This window comes from Heptranchias perlo, chromosome 8 (genome assembly GCF_035084215.1).
Source record: "Heptranchias perlo isolate sHepPer1 chromosome 8, sHepPer1.hap1, whole genome shotgun sequence".
In the NCBI taxonomy this organism is placed as follows: Eukaryota; Metazoa; Chordata; class Chondrichthyes; order Hexanchiformes; family Hexanchidae; genus Heptranchias; species Heptranchias perlo.
In genome coordinates, this window is record NC_090332.1 from 60,648,710 (window position 1) to 60,661,514 (window position 12,805).

At 39.8% G+C, this 12,805-nt stretch overlaps 1 protein-coding gene across 1 annotated transcript in view; it reads right to left on the reverse strand.

Moving 5' to 3' along the window:
• The window catches only part of LOC137324636 (zinc finger protein 292-like), a 198,458-nt gene that overhangs the window by 93,434 nt on the left and 92,219 nt on the right, over nt 1-12,805 (reverse strand). The window contains exon 3 of the mRNA XM_067989168.1: nt 3,944-4,022. Within this exon, the coding sequence (XP_067845269.1) occupies nt 3,944-4,022 (79 nt within the window). The remainder of the gene's footprint in view (nt 1-3,943; nt 4,023-12,805) is intronic.

Here is a 12,805-nt window from a genome sequence, read left to right on the forward strand (position 1 = left end):
TGCACATGCACTCCAAGGTCTCTCACTTCCTCTACCCCTCTCAATATATTCCCGTTTACTGCGTATTCCCTTTTACTGTTTGCCCTCCCTAAGTGCATTACCTCACACTTCTCCGGGTTGAAGTCCATTTGCCAATTTTCCGCCCACTCCACCAACCCATTGATATCTTCTTGGAGTCTACAGCTATCCTCTTCACTATCAACTACACGTCCAATTTTTGTGTCGTCTGCAAATTTGCCAATCATGCCCCCTTACATTCAAGACCAAATCATTAATATATACCACAAACAGCAAGGGACCCAACACTGAGCCCTGTGGCACACCATTGGAAATGGATTTCCATTCACAAAGACATCCATCGACATTTACCCTTTGTTTCCCGTTACTGAGCCAATTTTGGATCCAATTCGTCACACTTCCATGGGCTTTTACCTTTCTGACCAGTCTGCCATGTGGGACCTTGTCAAATGCCTTACTAAAATCCATGTAGACAACATCCACTGCACCACCCTCATCAATCCTCCTTGTCACTTCCTCAAAGAATTCAATCAGATTTGTAAGGCATGACCTTCCCTGAACAAATCCATGCCTTTCCAAGTGACAGAATCAATATTGAGAGGATAAACTAATAGTTTGCCTATCACCAAGGTAAGACTGACCGGCCTACAATTTTTCGGCCTTTCCCTCGCACCCTTTTTAAACAATGGTGCTACATTTGCAATCTTCCAGTCCTCCGGTGCCTCCACTGTATCTAGTGAGGATTGGAAAATGATCCTCAGAGCATCTGCTATTTCCTCCCTGGCTTCCTTCAATAGCCTGGGAAACAATTCATCCAGCCCTGGTGACTTATCAACTTTCAAGGATTCCAGTCCCTCTAGTACACTCTCTCTCATTATGTTTACCTTATCCAAGATTTCACACCTCTCCTCCAACTACTACGTCCAGATCATCCCTTTCCTTTGTGAATACGGAGACAAAATATTCATTTAAAACCCTACCCACAAGTTACCATCATCATCCCTGATAGGTCCCACCTTTTCCTTAGCTATCCTCTTGTTCTTAATGTACTAATAAAACATCTTTGGGTTTTCTTTAATCTTACTAGCTAATATTTTTTCATGCCCTCTTTGCTTTCCTTATTTCCTCTTTTACATCATCCCTGTACTTTCCATACTCCTCTAGGCTTTCTGCAGTATTTAATTTTCTGTGACAGTCATAAAGCTTTCTTTTTCTGCTTTATCTTGCCCCGTATACTTCTAGACGACCAGGGGGCTCTAAATTTGGCAGTGCCACCCTTTTTCTTTGAGGGGACGTGACTGCATTGTACCCGTAGAATTTCACTTTTTAGTGCCTCCCACTGGTTTGCCACTGATTTCTCCTCAAGTAGTTGTGTCCAGTCCACTTCTGCCAAATCACCTCTTAGTTCTGTAAAATTTGCCTTCCCCCAATTTAAAACATTTACTCCTGATTTAACTCTGTCCTTTTCCATAATAATGCTAAAACTAACTGAATTGTGGTCACTTTCCCCAATATGGTCACCCACCGTCACATCTTCATTTCCCAGGACTAAATCTAGAATTGCATCCCATCTTGTTGGGCTCGTCACGTACTGGCTCAAAAAGTTCTCCTGGACACCGATCAAGAATTTTGCGCCCTCTGTGCCCCTCACACTGTTTGAATCCCAGCTGATGTTAGGGTAGTTGAAGTCCCCTACTATTACTGCCCTCTTATTTTTGCACTCAAATGTGCATACATATTTGATCTTCTATCTCCCTTTCACTATTCGGGGGTCTAGTAGTGTGACTGCCCCTTTTTTATTTCTTAGCTCAACCCATATGGCCTCGATTGATGATCCATTTAGCATATCATCCCTTCTCACAACTGTAATTGATTCTTTAACCAATAATGCTACCCCCCTCCTTTTTTTTAATCACCCACTCCACCCTGCCTGAAAACTCTATATCCAGGGATATTGAGCTGCCAATTATCCCCCTCTTTAAGCCAGGTTTCTGTTATAGCAATAATAGCATGCTGCCATGTGCCTATCTGTGCCCTTAGCTCATATGCTTTGTTTGTAATACTCCTTGCATTGAAGTATATACCCTTTAACCCAGTCAAATTCCTGTGCTGAACACTATTTAACCTTTGCTTCTTTTGCCTTTTTGAGTCGCTAACTACGTCACTAACTGCTTTTCTGCTTCCCGTTTCCTGGTCTGAATTTGTCCTATCTGTACCCGCCCTTTGGTTTCCATCCCCCTGCTATACTAGTTTAAACCCTCAACAGAACTAGAAAATGCCCCCGCGAGGATATTGGTCCCGGTTCTGCTTGGGTGCAACCCGTCCAGCTTGCACAGGTCCCGCCTTTCCCAGAATCGGTCCCAATGCCTCGAATTTAAACCCTCCCTCCTACACCATCTCAAGCCACGTATTCATCTGGTTTATTCTCCTATTTCTGCTCTCGCTAGCACGTGGCACTGGGAGTAATTCTGAGATTACTACCTTAGAGGTCATGCTTTTAAATTTATTTCCTAACTCCCTATATTCTGCTTGCAGGACCTCATCCCTTTTTTTTTAAAAACTGATGTCGTTGGTACCGATATGGACCATGACCTCTGGCTGTTCACCCTCCCCCTTCAGAATGTCCTGCAGCCGTTCTGTGACATCCTTGACCCTAGCACCAGGCAGGCAACATACCACCATGGAGTCACATCCGCAGCCTGAGAAACGCCTATCTGTTCCCCTTACGAAGGAATCCCCCATCACTATTGCTCTTCCATTCTTTTTCCTCCCCGCCTGTGCAGCTGAGTCACTCGTGATGCCATGGTCTTGGCTCTTGCTGCATTCCCCTGATAAGCCGTCACCCCAACAATATCCAAAGCGGAATATCTGTTTGAGGGGGAGATGGCCCCAGGGGACTCCTGCTCTACCTGCCTAGTCCTTTTACTCTGCCTGGCAGTCATCCATTCCCTTTCTGCCTGCATAATCTTTACCTGCGATGTGACCACCTCACTGAACGTGCTATCCACGATAATCTCAGCATCGCGGATGCTCCACAGTGAATCCACCCGCAGCCAGCTCCGAAATGCGGGTAGCCAGTAGCTGACACACTTGTCGATGATGTTGCAAAGTACTCTTTGTTGATCGCTCATTCTTGTTAATTGCTTTAAAGACTGGACTGTACTGGCAGAGTCGCAACGGAAGTCAACACCATGCTATTGCACTGCACAATGTTAAAAACTGCTTGTTACCCGAGGAGGTGGAGCTTGTGAGTATCATCACACTCCAGGACTGCAAATCTCGCAAGATTTGAAACATTTAATTTATTCACAAGCTGTGCAAAGTACAAAGGGGTGGAAGGCTGTGGCTGACCCAAGATACTGGCTCGGGACTTGATGAAATGTTGGTTGGGAAATTCCCGAATGTCACCAGCAGTGAATACTGTTAGTAGACCTGCTAATTACTATTCCAAAAGCAGTGACTTCAAATATTGAAATCAAAAAGGGATAATGTATAAGGAAAGAATAAAAGACAGTTGAAATATTGACTATTAACGTGGCAGGCACAATTTGAATCTAACTGTTTTGTCACCATTCTAAGCCGTTTGTGAATAAGTAACTATAAGCAAGATGGTTTATTTAACATTATGGCAGATACTTGTGACTTCCTTCTGTGAGGAAATAAGATTTTGATTCAAGCCTTCAGACCAAAAAAGACCATTAAATATTGGGAAACCATCAAAAAGCCCCAAGAAGCTATTACTGCACAAGACATTTCTCTTGAAATCAAAACAAAACAATTCTTATTACATTTTCATTTACTCATCCTGCAGTGAACTTACATTATAGAGATAGGTGGGTGGACACTACACTGAACACTATTTGCCAGGGACAGAAACGTGTTGGACTGTTGATGGATAACACGTACTTCAGGTAGCTCAACTTACCTCCACACAGGCCTGAAATTGCTCCCAGAGTGTGTCTGGTACTTCATCAGGCAGGCAAAGCAAAAGCTCAGTACAGCTCCTGAAATGGATAAATGACAATATTAAAACTAAATTATTTAATGTATTTCACACAACAGTATTTGCTATGGCACTTTTCAAAAAGACAGTCAGGCCAAACTAAAACTTACTGAGAAATCAGTGATCAGATTTGTGCAGGTGATGTGTCAAAAATTACCAAGTTCAACTCAAAATATTTAATTTTGTACAAAGGGATAATTCAATTATACAAAAAATTAGCAAAACACTCAAATTTAAACAGTCTACTCAAATTCAAAGTTGCTTAATTCAAATTATAGGATAATTCAAATGTTTATGCACTAAATTCACATTTTGCTGTGTTATTTAAGTTGCATAATTCAAATTATTGGACAATTTTTTTTTTTAAAAAAGCAAAAAATGACAATCAGGATGGCACTGTATTACTTGCTGTAGGCATGAATCACTTTCATGCTGCAGTGATACAAGAAAAGTACCTGACAGTAACATGACAATATATCCTGCACAATAATTTATGACAACAAATGGAGAAGAAAGAATAAAACGCAAACCAGTATAAGATTGACTTGATGCACTGCTGGTCTGTATGGCTCAGTATACAGGCCATTTATCTACTGAGCAGAGAAGCCCTAAAAGTAATCTTTAAAAGACAAAAGTAAATGGTAGTCGAAAGACTGTTAGTCACATCCTCCCCCTAGTTTTACAGATATAGCCGAAGTGCTGCTACCTCAAAAATATCCACCACACAGAATGCAGCCCTCTGTTTTCCATACAAAAATAAATCAAAACAATAAAAATTCTACAAAAGTCAAATATATTCACAAAACCAAGGCAGCTGAACAGAATATAAAGGCTGCGGTGATGTGCAGGAAACAGGCGCATTGTACTTATTTATATGATAAACATGTTGATTATCCTCTATTAGAGTTACATACAAGTCAAGCAAAAGATATTTTCAGAATGGGCATGTAATTGGCAAATGAATTTCGATATAGATAAGTGTGAGGTATTACATTTTGGTAAGAAGAATAAGGAGGACACATACTGCTTGGATAATAAGAGTCTAAATGGGGTAGAGGAGCAAAGGGATCTGGGGGTACAGATACAAAAATCATTCAAAGTGGCGACACAGGTTAGTAAGGCCTTAAAAGAAAACAAGCACTGAGGGTCATTTCTAGAAAGATAGAATTGAAAAGTAGAGAAGTTATGTTAAACTTGTATTGAACCTTGGTTAGACCACACTTGGAGTACTGTACACAGTTCTGGTCTCCATATTATAAAAAAGATATAGAGGCACTGGAGTAGATGCAAAAATGATTTACTAGGATGATACCAGAACTGAGAGGTTATACCCATCAGGAAAGATTGAGCAGGCTGGGGCTCTAGAAAAAAGACTGAGGGGTGATCTGATAACGGTCTTTAAGATTATGAAAGGGCTTGATAGGGTAGACGTAGAGAAGATATTTCCAGTTGCGGGAGAGACCAGAATTAGAGGCCATAAATATAAGATAATCACTACTAAATCCAATAGGGAATTCAGCAGAATCCTCTTTACCCAGAGAGTGGTTAGAATGTGGAACTCGCTACCACAAGGAGCAGTTGAGGTGACTAGCACAAATACATTTAAGGGGAAGCTAGATAAGCACATGAGGGAGAAAGGAATAGCAGGATATAATGATAGGGTCAGAGGAAGCTTGTGTGGAGCATAAACACCGGCATGGACCTGTGGGCTGAATGGCCTGTTTCTATGCTGTAAATTCTATTATAATTCTATGTAGTATGGTAAACAGTTACAAATCTCCAATGAAATTCGTATTTTATAGCACAGGAGGAAGCCATAAAACCCATCGCGCTTGTGCTGGCTGTGACAGAACTATCCACTTAGTCTCATTCCCTTGCCCGTTCCCATTATTCTTCTCCATATATTTATCCATTTTCTTTTTCAAAACTATCATGGATTCTGCTCTCACCACTGTTTCTGGCATTTCATGACCTAACAACCTTCTGCAAAAAAAAAAATCTTCTAACCTCTTCCTTTGTTCTTTCATTGATCTTCAATTTCTGTCCTAGTTATGGACTCATTAACCAGTGGAAGTAGAAGAAATCAAAATGTACAATACCCAGCTGTAGTTTCAGCTTAAGACTGGATTAAAAAAACACTAGGTTGTTGCATATTATTCATAACCAAAAAGGGTATACAATCCAGTGCTGGGCCTCAAACCACACTTTCTGAAACTAGCTGCCAAGTGGTACGTGAAAGCCAACTGATAACGGTTCTCACCTAAGTGTCTAATCTCTAATCACAGACTCCAATACACTGCATCATCACATCACTTCAATTTCACTTTCATAAGCGAATGCTGTGTAACCCATGAACAGTTAACAGAAGAGATCAGAGTATCATGGTCATACCAGTTACATATTGTCAGTTAAGCCTCCTCTACACTCAGCTGCTTGGTTATTTGCTCCTTTCACTCGTGACAAGAACTATTATAGGCAATCAGTTGCAGGGTCTGAAGTTATTTCTCAAGTCATTGCTGCTACTTCATTTTTATTTAGTCTCAACATGTGGGCGACGCTGGCGAGGCCATATTTATTGCCTAACCCTACCTTCCTTGAGAAGGTGATGGTGGATCATCACTGGTGTTCAGTCCATGCAGCGATGACGCTCCCACAATGGCGTTAGGTAAGGAATTCCAGGAGATAGATCCAGCGATATTGTGCAAAGCAACATTTTGTTTTAGCGGCAAAAGGCATGCTTAGCCACTATTGTATTCCGTGTCTTGAGTGCTAGGTGTACCTGTGTACCCATTTGTGGAGACTCACTTCTCAGCATAAAAGGCTTCCATATACAAAAATGTACACGTGATGTGTTATCAGATACGGTACTGCTGCATGTGCCCATTTTTGTGGCAGCAACCGTCATTCGCTTAATTCTTGCCAAAGGTGAACTCATCATATTGTGTTTATAAAATGAACAGAATACATACCACAGTCACGTTAGGAATCTACTGATATATTGCAGACTCACACTCAAGCTCTATGAGAACATTACTGGATAGCACAATTCCTTGCAAATCTACAACTAGACTACAAGATAGGCAAGATTTACAACACATTCAAAATCCAGATATCTCAGAATTATCTACCATGACTGCAGTATACATGCACCAATATTTTAAAATCAAAATATTGGAGCATATGCTGACTTGTTTAAAATTGCATTCCCAACATACAAGACAAAAGCTTACTTGATTTGATCCAAGTTTAATTGATGTGTGAGAGTACAACTTGTTACATTTCCACATATACCTAGTTTTCTTTATCATTTGCCTATGTGGTTACTTGCACCCAGCCCCCTTTACCAGATATTGCCAACTCCACACACTTGCCATTTTACTTCTGTTGAGGGATTATTGAAGTTAAATACAGTATAGCAAAGTTTTAGTGAATTATTCCATATGGCACCATAATCAACTCTGGGCTGTGTAATGGATATTTAAATATTACACAGTAGGGATTAACACTATTTCTGAACATTCCAACTATATGTAGGATATTACCTCTGCCTCAAACATTGAGAGAGTACAGTACTCAAAGGTTTATGGCTGCTGTCTAATAAGTATGAGTATTTGTTCTGATATGTACTTTGAAGTTCAGATAATTTCCTAATTAATCCTAGCAACTACCTTATCAAGTGTAGGGCATTGAAGCAGAGTATGAGTGGCTTGAAAATACAATTTGATGAGTTTTTGGAGATAAGGCGAGAGGATATTTTAGGCAAAGTTGATTTATGAGAAAGATGATGTTTGGGCCTAATCACCTTTCCTTGTGGTTTTAATTAAAAACTGGTTGAGAACATTTTTAACTATAGACATTTACCCTGGTGTTTATTTGTAGCAGTGTTGAATGAAAACAAGATTCCTAACTAAAAGACAGGGAAAAATGATTCCAGTTCAGTACCTCCTATCACCTAGTCAGTAACACCGGCAGAGGTGGTGAATGAGCCCTTGCTTCCCTGTCCTCTCATCTCTAGTGTAGGCAACTACAAAGGTGAGAATTCAACTTCAAAAAACATTACAAAAATAAATATTTTAGAAGTATTCTTTATAACAATTGTCCAACTGAAAGGATCAGAAAAGGCAGCTACAATGTACACTTAATTCAATTTTTTTAAAGCACTAAATTCCCCCTTGCTGTGATGCTGGTTTTTGTTTAATTCAAATTATTGAATAATTCAAATTTGTTTAACCTCAAAACAACTGAATTATCAGTAGACTGTATCCAAATCAATTCAGAAAATTTTTGTATTTTATGCACCCCAATACACTGGCTATTTACATGGTCAATAACACCCGATTGCTTAATTAACTAGAAATCAGCACTACAAATAACAAAAACTGTTGACCAAATTTCTGTTACTGATAGTCAACAAAACTTAAACCAAACCAACTCCAGAAACTGAACATTTTGTTTCATATGTGCAATTACTGCCCATCCTTATTTGCGCTGTGCACTTTGTAGCTATTGAGTAGCTTGCTAGACCACTTCAGAGGACATTAAGAATCTACCATATCGTGTGGGCCAGACAGTAGGGGTAGCAGGTCCCCTTCTTTAAAAGGTATGAAAAGCACGGGAATATGAGTGAGTGAATGAGTGTGTGGAAGCTTGCAATAGTTCTGAAAATTTGATTTTGCAGCTCATTATCACATTTGTACAGGCTGTAATCAGCTTATTTTGTTGTGCAAATTATATAAGATAATAAAACTTATTAAAAGAGTACTCCAGGGAACAGTGTAAACATAAAAGCCATGAGACAACATTTCACAGTGAAATTAAATTTTGACTTGCTTTTAAGGAGGATTTTTCGAACACCTCCACCCCATACTCTGACAGATGCCATTTTCTTTCTCTTTCTCTAATTTGGGGAGACGTTCCTATTCTTAAATTGCTTTTTCAGTAACAAAGATATGTTTTATTGAATTCAGTATGCTGGTGATAGGGTGATATCAGAACTGAATGGCAATTTGATTTTCTTTTTAAAAAAGGCATAAAAGCATGTTTATGTAATGCCCATGTTTGATACAAGACTTCTCCAATTACCCGAGATTTGATATCCTGCTTTACCTGAGATTTCAGAAGCAACTGTCGTCAGGTACAATATTGCTATGTGCTTTCATTTTGTTTGTATTCTTCTGAACTGCTTTCTATTCCTTGCATTTATCGCATAAATGTCTGATTTTTGTATTGAATACAGCATCTTCTCTTGATCTCTGCAACCATAAGTTTCCGCTTCCTCTCGCTTTCCCCAACAGTTTGCATGGATCACCACATTCTTTGTTATAAACATACACCAAAAGCACCCAGAGCACTCCTGTATACTTGACATCGTCAAAGAAAAGTTGGTAATGTGGATTACCAAAATGGGTTTAAAAAACCCTGCGGTTTTTAGTTTTGGATGCAATAACCCAAATTATAGCTCCTCTCTTCACATTACAAGAACACTCCAACTCTCTGCACATGGAATGATGGGTTACAGGCTTATGTACACAATTCCCCACATTGTAAGCTCCTGATTTTCCAAGGGTGGTGCCATGATGCCATGCACCCTTCCAGCATACATCTTTTAATGGCAGGATTCTCAGCACAAGATCAAGTATAGCATTCCCAAAAGTATAAAACTCCCTTCACTCTGTCCTAAATGTGCTTTTGCCTCAGTCGCAGAAACACAATTACACAGAATGTACAGCACAAACAGGCCATTCGGCCCAGCTGGTCCATGCCAGTGTTTATGCTCCATATGAGCCTCCTCCTCCCACCCACCTCAACTCCTTGCCATGGTAATGTTGCAGAAATATGATTTTGTTTCACTTTACACACTATCCACTTAACCCCAAAGTGAAACTGCCAATTTAGTGCCAATTTCTGGACAGTTGTGCGGATACACCTACTTTGGAACTGATCCGAGACAGACCAAACTAATTTCACATTGGTCTTCTATTCATCTGAAATTAACAATCTGATCTGAACTTGTACTCTGCCCCATTCTAAAAGTGAGAACACCTGGCCTGAAGTTTCTGGATAATTACTTGTTAGGCCTAACATGTACACATTTGATCAGCAAGAGACAGAGCCTGATAGCACATCAAGCAACAAAAGATCCTTGCTCCACAGCTGCCTTGTGTTTCAAATGACCTTTGTATATCTTTGACTCTGGAAATTTTATCCTTGTGGATTCTAGAACTTTGAGCCAATATCCCTTTTTCCATTGTAATGGCTTTATTGGGACTACAAAATATTTTCCAGCTGCTTAATATTGCTGCAGCTGCTATTTCTCTAGTCAACTGATATCTGAATCTAGGGAATTGCCGTGATAGTCTTCAGGCAAGGCCACTTGTTGGTTTGGCCATCTGATCCTTCACAAGGTTCCCTCAAGTGCAACTGGTGAAAAGATTTTTTTCCTGTTGAAACTGGATGGACATAGGGCCTTAGGTGCAGCTTCCTCACACTCCATGCCTGACTGTTCAGGAACAATCACACCTGAGAATCCAAACAAAAAAGCATCACCATTTGAAATATTAGTGACCATTCATCAGATGTTAATATAAGTTAGTGATATAGAGAATGGACACACCTATTTAAGAGCTAAGCTATTATTGAAAGGAGACTGGATTTGCTGTGCGCAGACTTGTTTCATTGATGCTTGAAAATTTAATTTGTGTTTGCTCAAGTGTGCATATTCACAATATTTGCACTTATCTATATGCAAAAAAAAAAGCAAGTGCATCTAGGTTGGTCTCAGGAAATAGACACCATTCCATAGAAAGTGAATAATTAAATATATTTAGTTCCCTCTCGTTTAAATTACATTTGTTGTAATAATACAAACAAATGTGATTAATGCACAAGTATCAACTACATGCCTCGCCAGATCAAGTAGTTTTACAATAAACTTTATCCATAAGTCTCAGGAGGAGATTGAGGCAGTCACATGATAAAAACTGAAGTTTGTTGGCAGTAGACATACCTTTAAGCTTTCAGTGGCCTGGTTCAATCCTAACCTCTGCCCTACCAAACCCAATCACAATCTCCAGTATAAAGAGCTAGACACCAGGCTTCTCAGTCGGTATCACACATTGCTGAGTGCTGGCAATGAATGTTAGAATGCTGCTGATTTAAACTTTCAAACTGTGATTTTTTCTCCCCCCACCCCACCATCCACAATGCTTTCACATCCAGCTCAATTTCAAAAGTTGCATTTTAAACTTCCATTCTCTTCTCGTGCAGCTTACAGCTCTTTCCCCTGTGAATTTTTGATTTTGGCACCAAAAAAACGAACAGTTTTGAGTCTCTACTACCAGCAATTCTTCAAACTTATGAAAAATGATTCTATGAGCCTTCCCTTTCATTCATTTACTCCTCTGCATGAGTATTTGTACATTATGCCATGATTTTCAGCAGCAATTGGAATAATGTGCAATTTATAATCTAACTTTGGGAAAACAGTAACTTCACATTGTACGGTTAGATTTGTACAATGTTGTCAGTCATCTTCCAAGAATAAACTGCAGCATAAGAAATAAATCAGCCTGTTACAAAAGTTTTCATGAGAAGTTTTGGCTGAATTTCATTTTGCACATATAGGTACTGAATGAAATCCAAAATTAATTAACAGGGATCTGCTTTACCATGTCCAACTGGATGGAAATGGTCACAACTGGTACTACAGTTATATATCTGGCCGAGTTCCATGTGGCCCTGCCCTGCATGGTGCCTCAGACTGATCTGGATGCCATGAAAAGTTCATTTTTTGTCCACTCTCAATTTAGCTCAGTGATGTGTCTTTCAGATGATTCAGTTGTTCAATGACTGGCAGTCAGTACTGCATCATTGACAAAATAAATGCAGCATGCAGATTTACAGGTGTTTTCTCTTTGACCCCACCCCCCCTCCCCTACAAATCACCCCTGGCTGAATTCTGCATCTTTTCTTTTTACAAAGTGTTCTTCCATAGCATCACATTTCTAGGTCCAGTAACTTTTCTCCAAGTCAAAAGGTTATCTTGCTGAAATGCATGGCTGCTGTGCAACCAAATTATCACCTCAGATCAAGAAGTCACAATAATAAACTTAAGGCAATTTTTTCCCAATTAAAACATTCAATGTTCCTTCACAGCAGGGCCGACCCTTGTCGTGGGACAATTACAGCAATTCATTTAATTAAAACTTTCTTCGTGTGCTCTTTTCATTATTAGCCTTGGCTTAGTGGCAGCACACTCACCTCGGAGTCAGAAGGTCATGGGTTCAAGGCCCATTCCAGAGACTTGAGCCCATAATCCAGGCTAACGCTCCAGTACAGTACTGAGGGGGTGCTGCACTGTCAAAAATGCCCTCTTTCGGATGAGATGTTAAATCAAGACCCCACATGCCCTCTCAGGTGGACGGAAAAGATCTCATGAAGAAGTAACTTCGTGACTTAGAAAGTAGTACAACAGACTCTTACAGCGTAATAAAATATCAAATTTATACATTGACCAATGCTTCAACTATATCAATGATGTGGAGATGCCGGTGATGGACTGGGGTGGACAAATGTAAGGAATCTTACAACACCAGGTTATAGTCCAACAATTTTATTTTAAAATCACAAGCTTTCAGAGATTATCCCCTTCGTCAGGTGAATGAGTGAAAGGTTCTCAAATCGCATATCTTATATTAGGCTGGGACACCATCACACTAATCAAAAGGTGTCGTTGGTGTTCAAACAGGCCAGTCACAGAGAACAGTACATCCCAGTACACTGAAT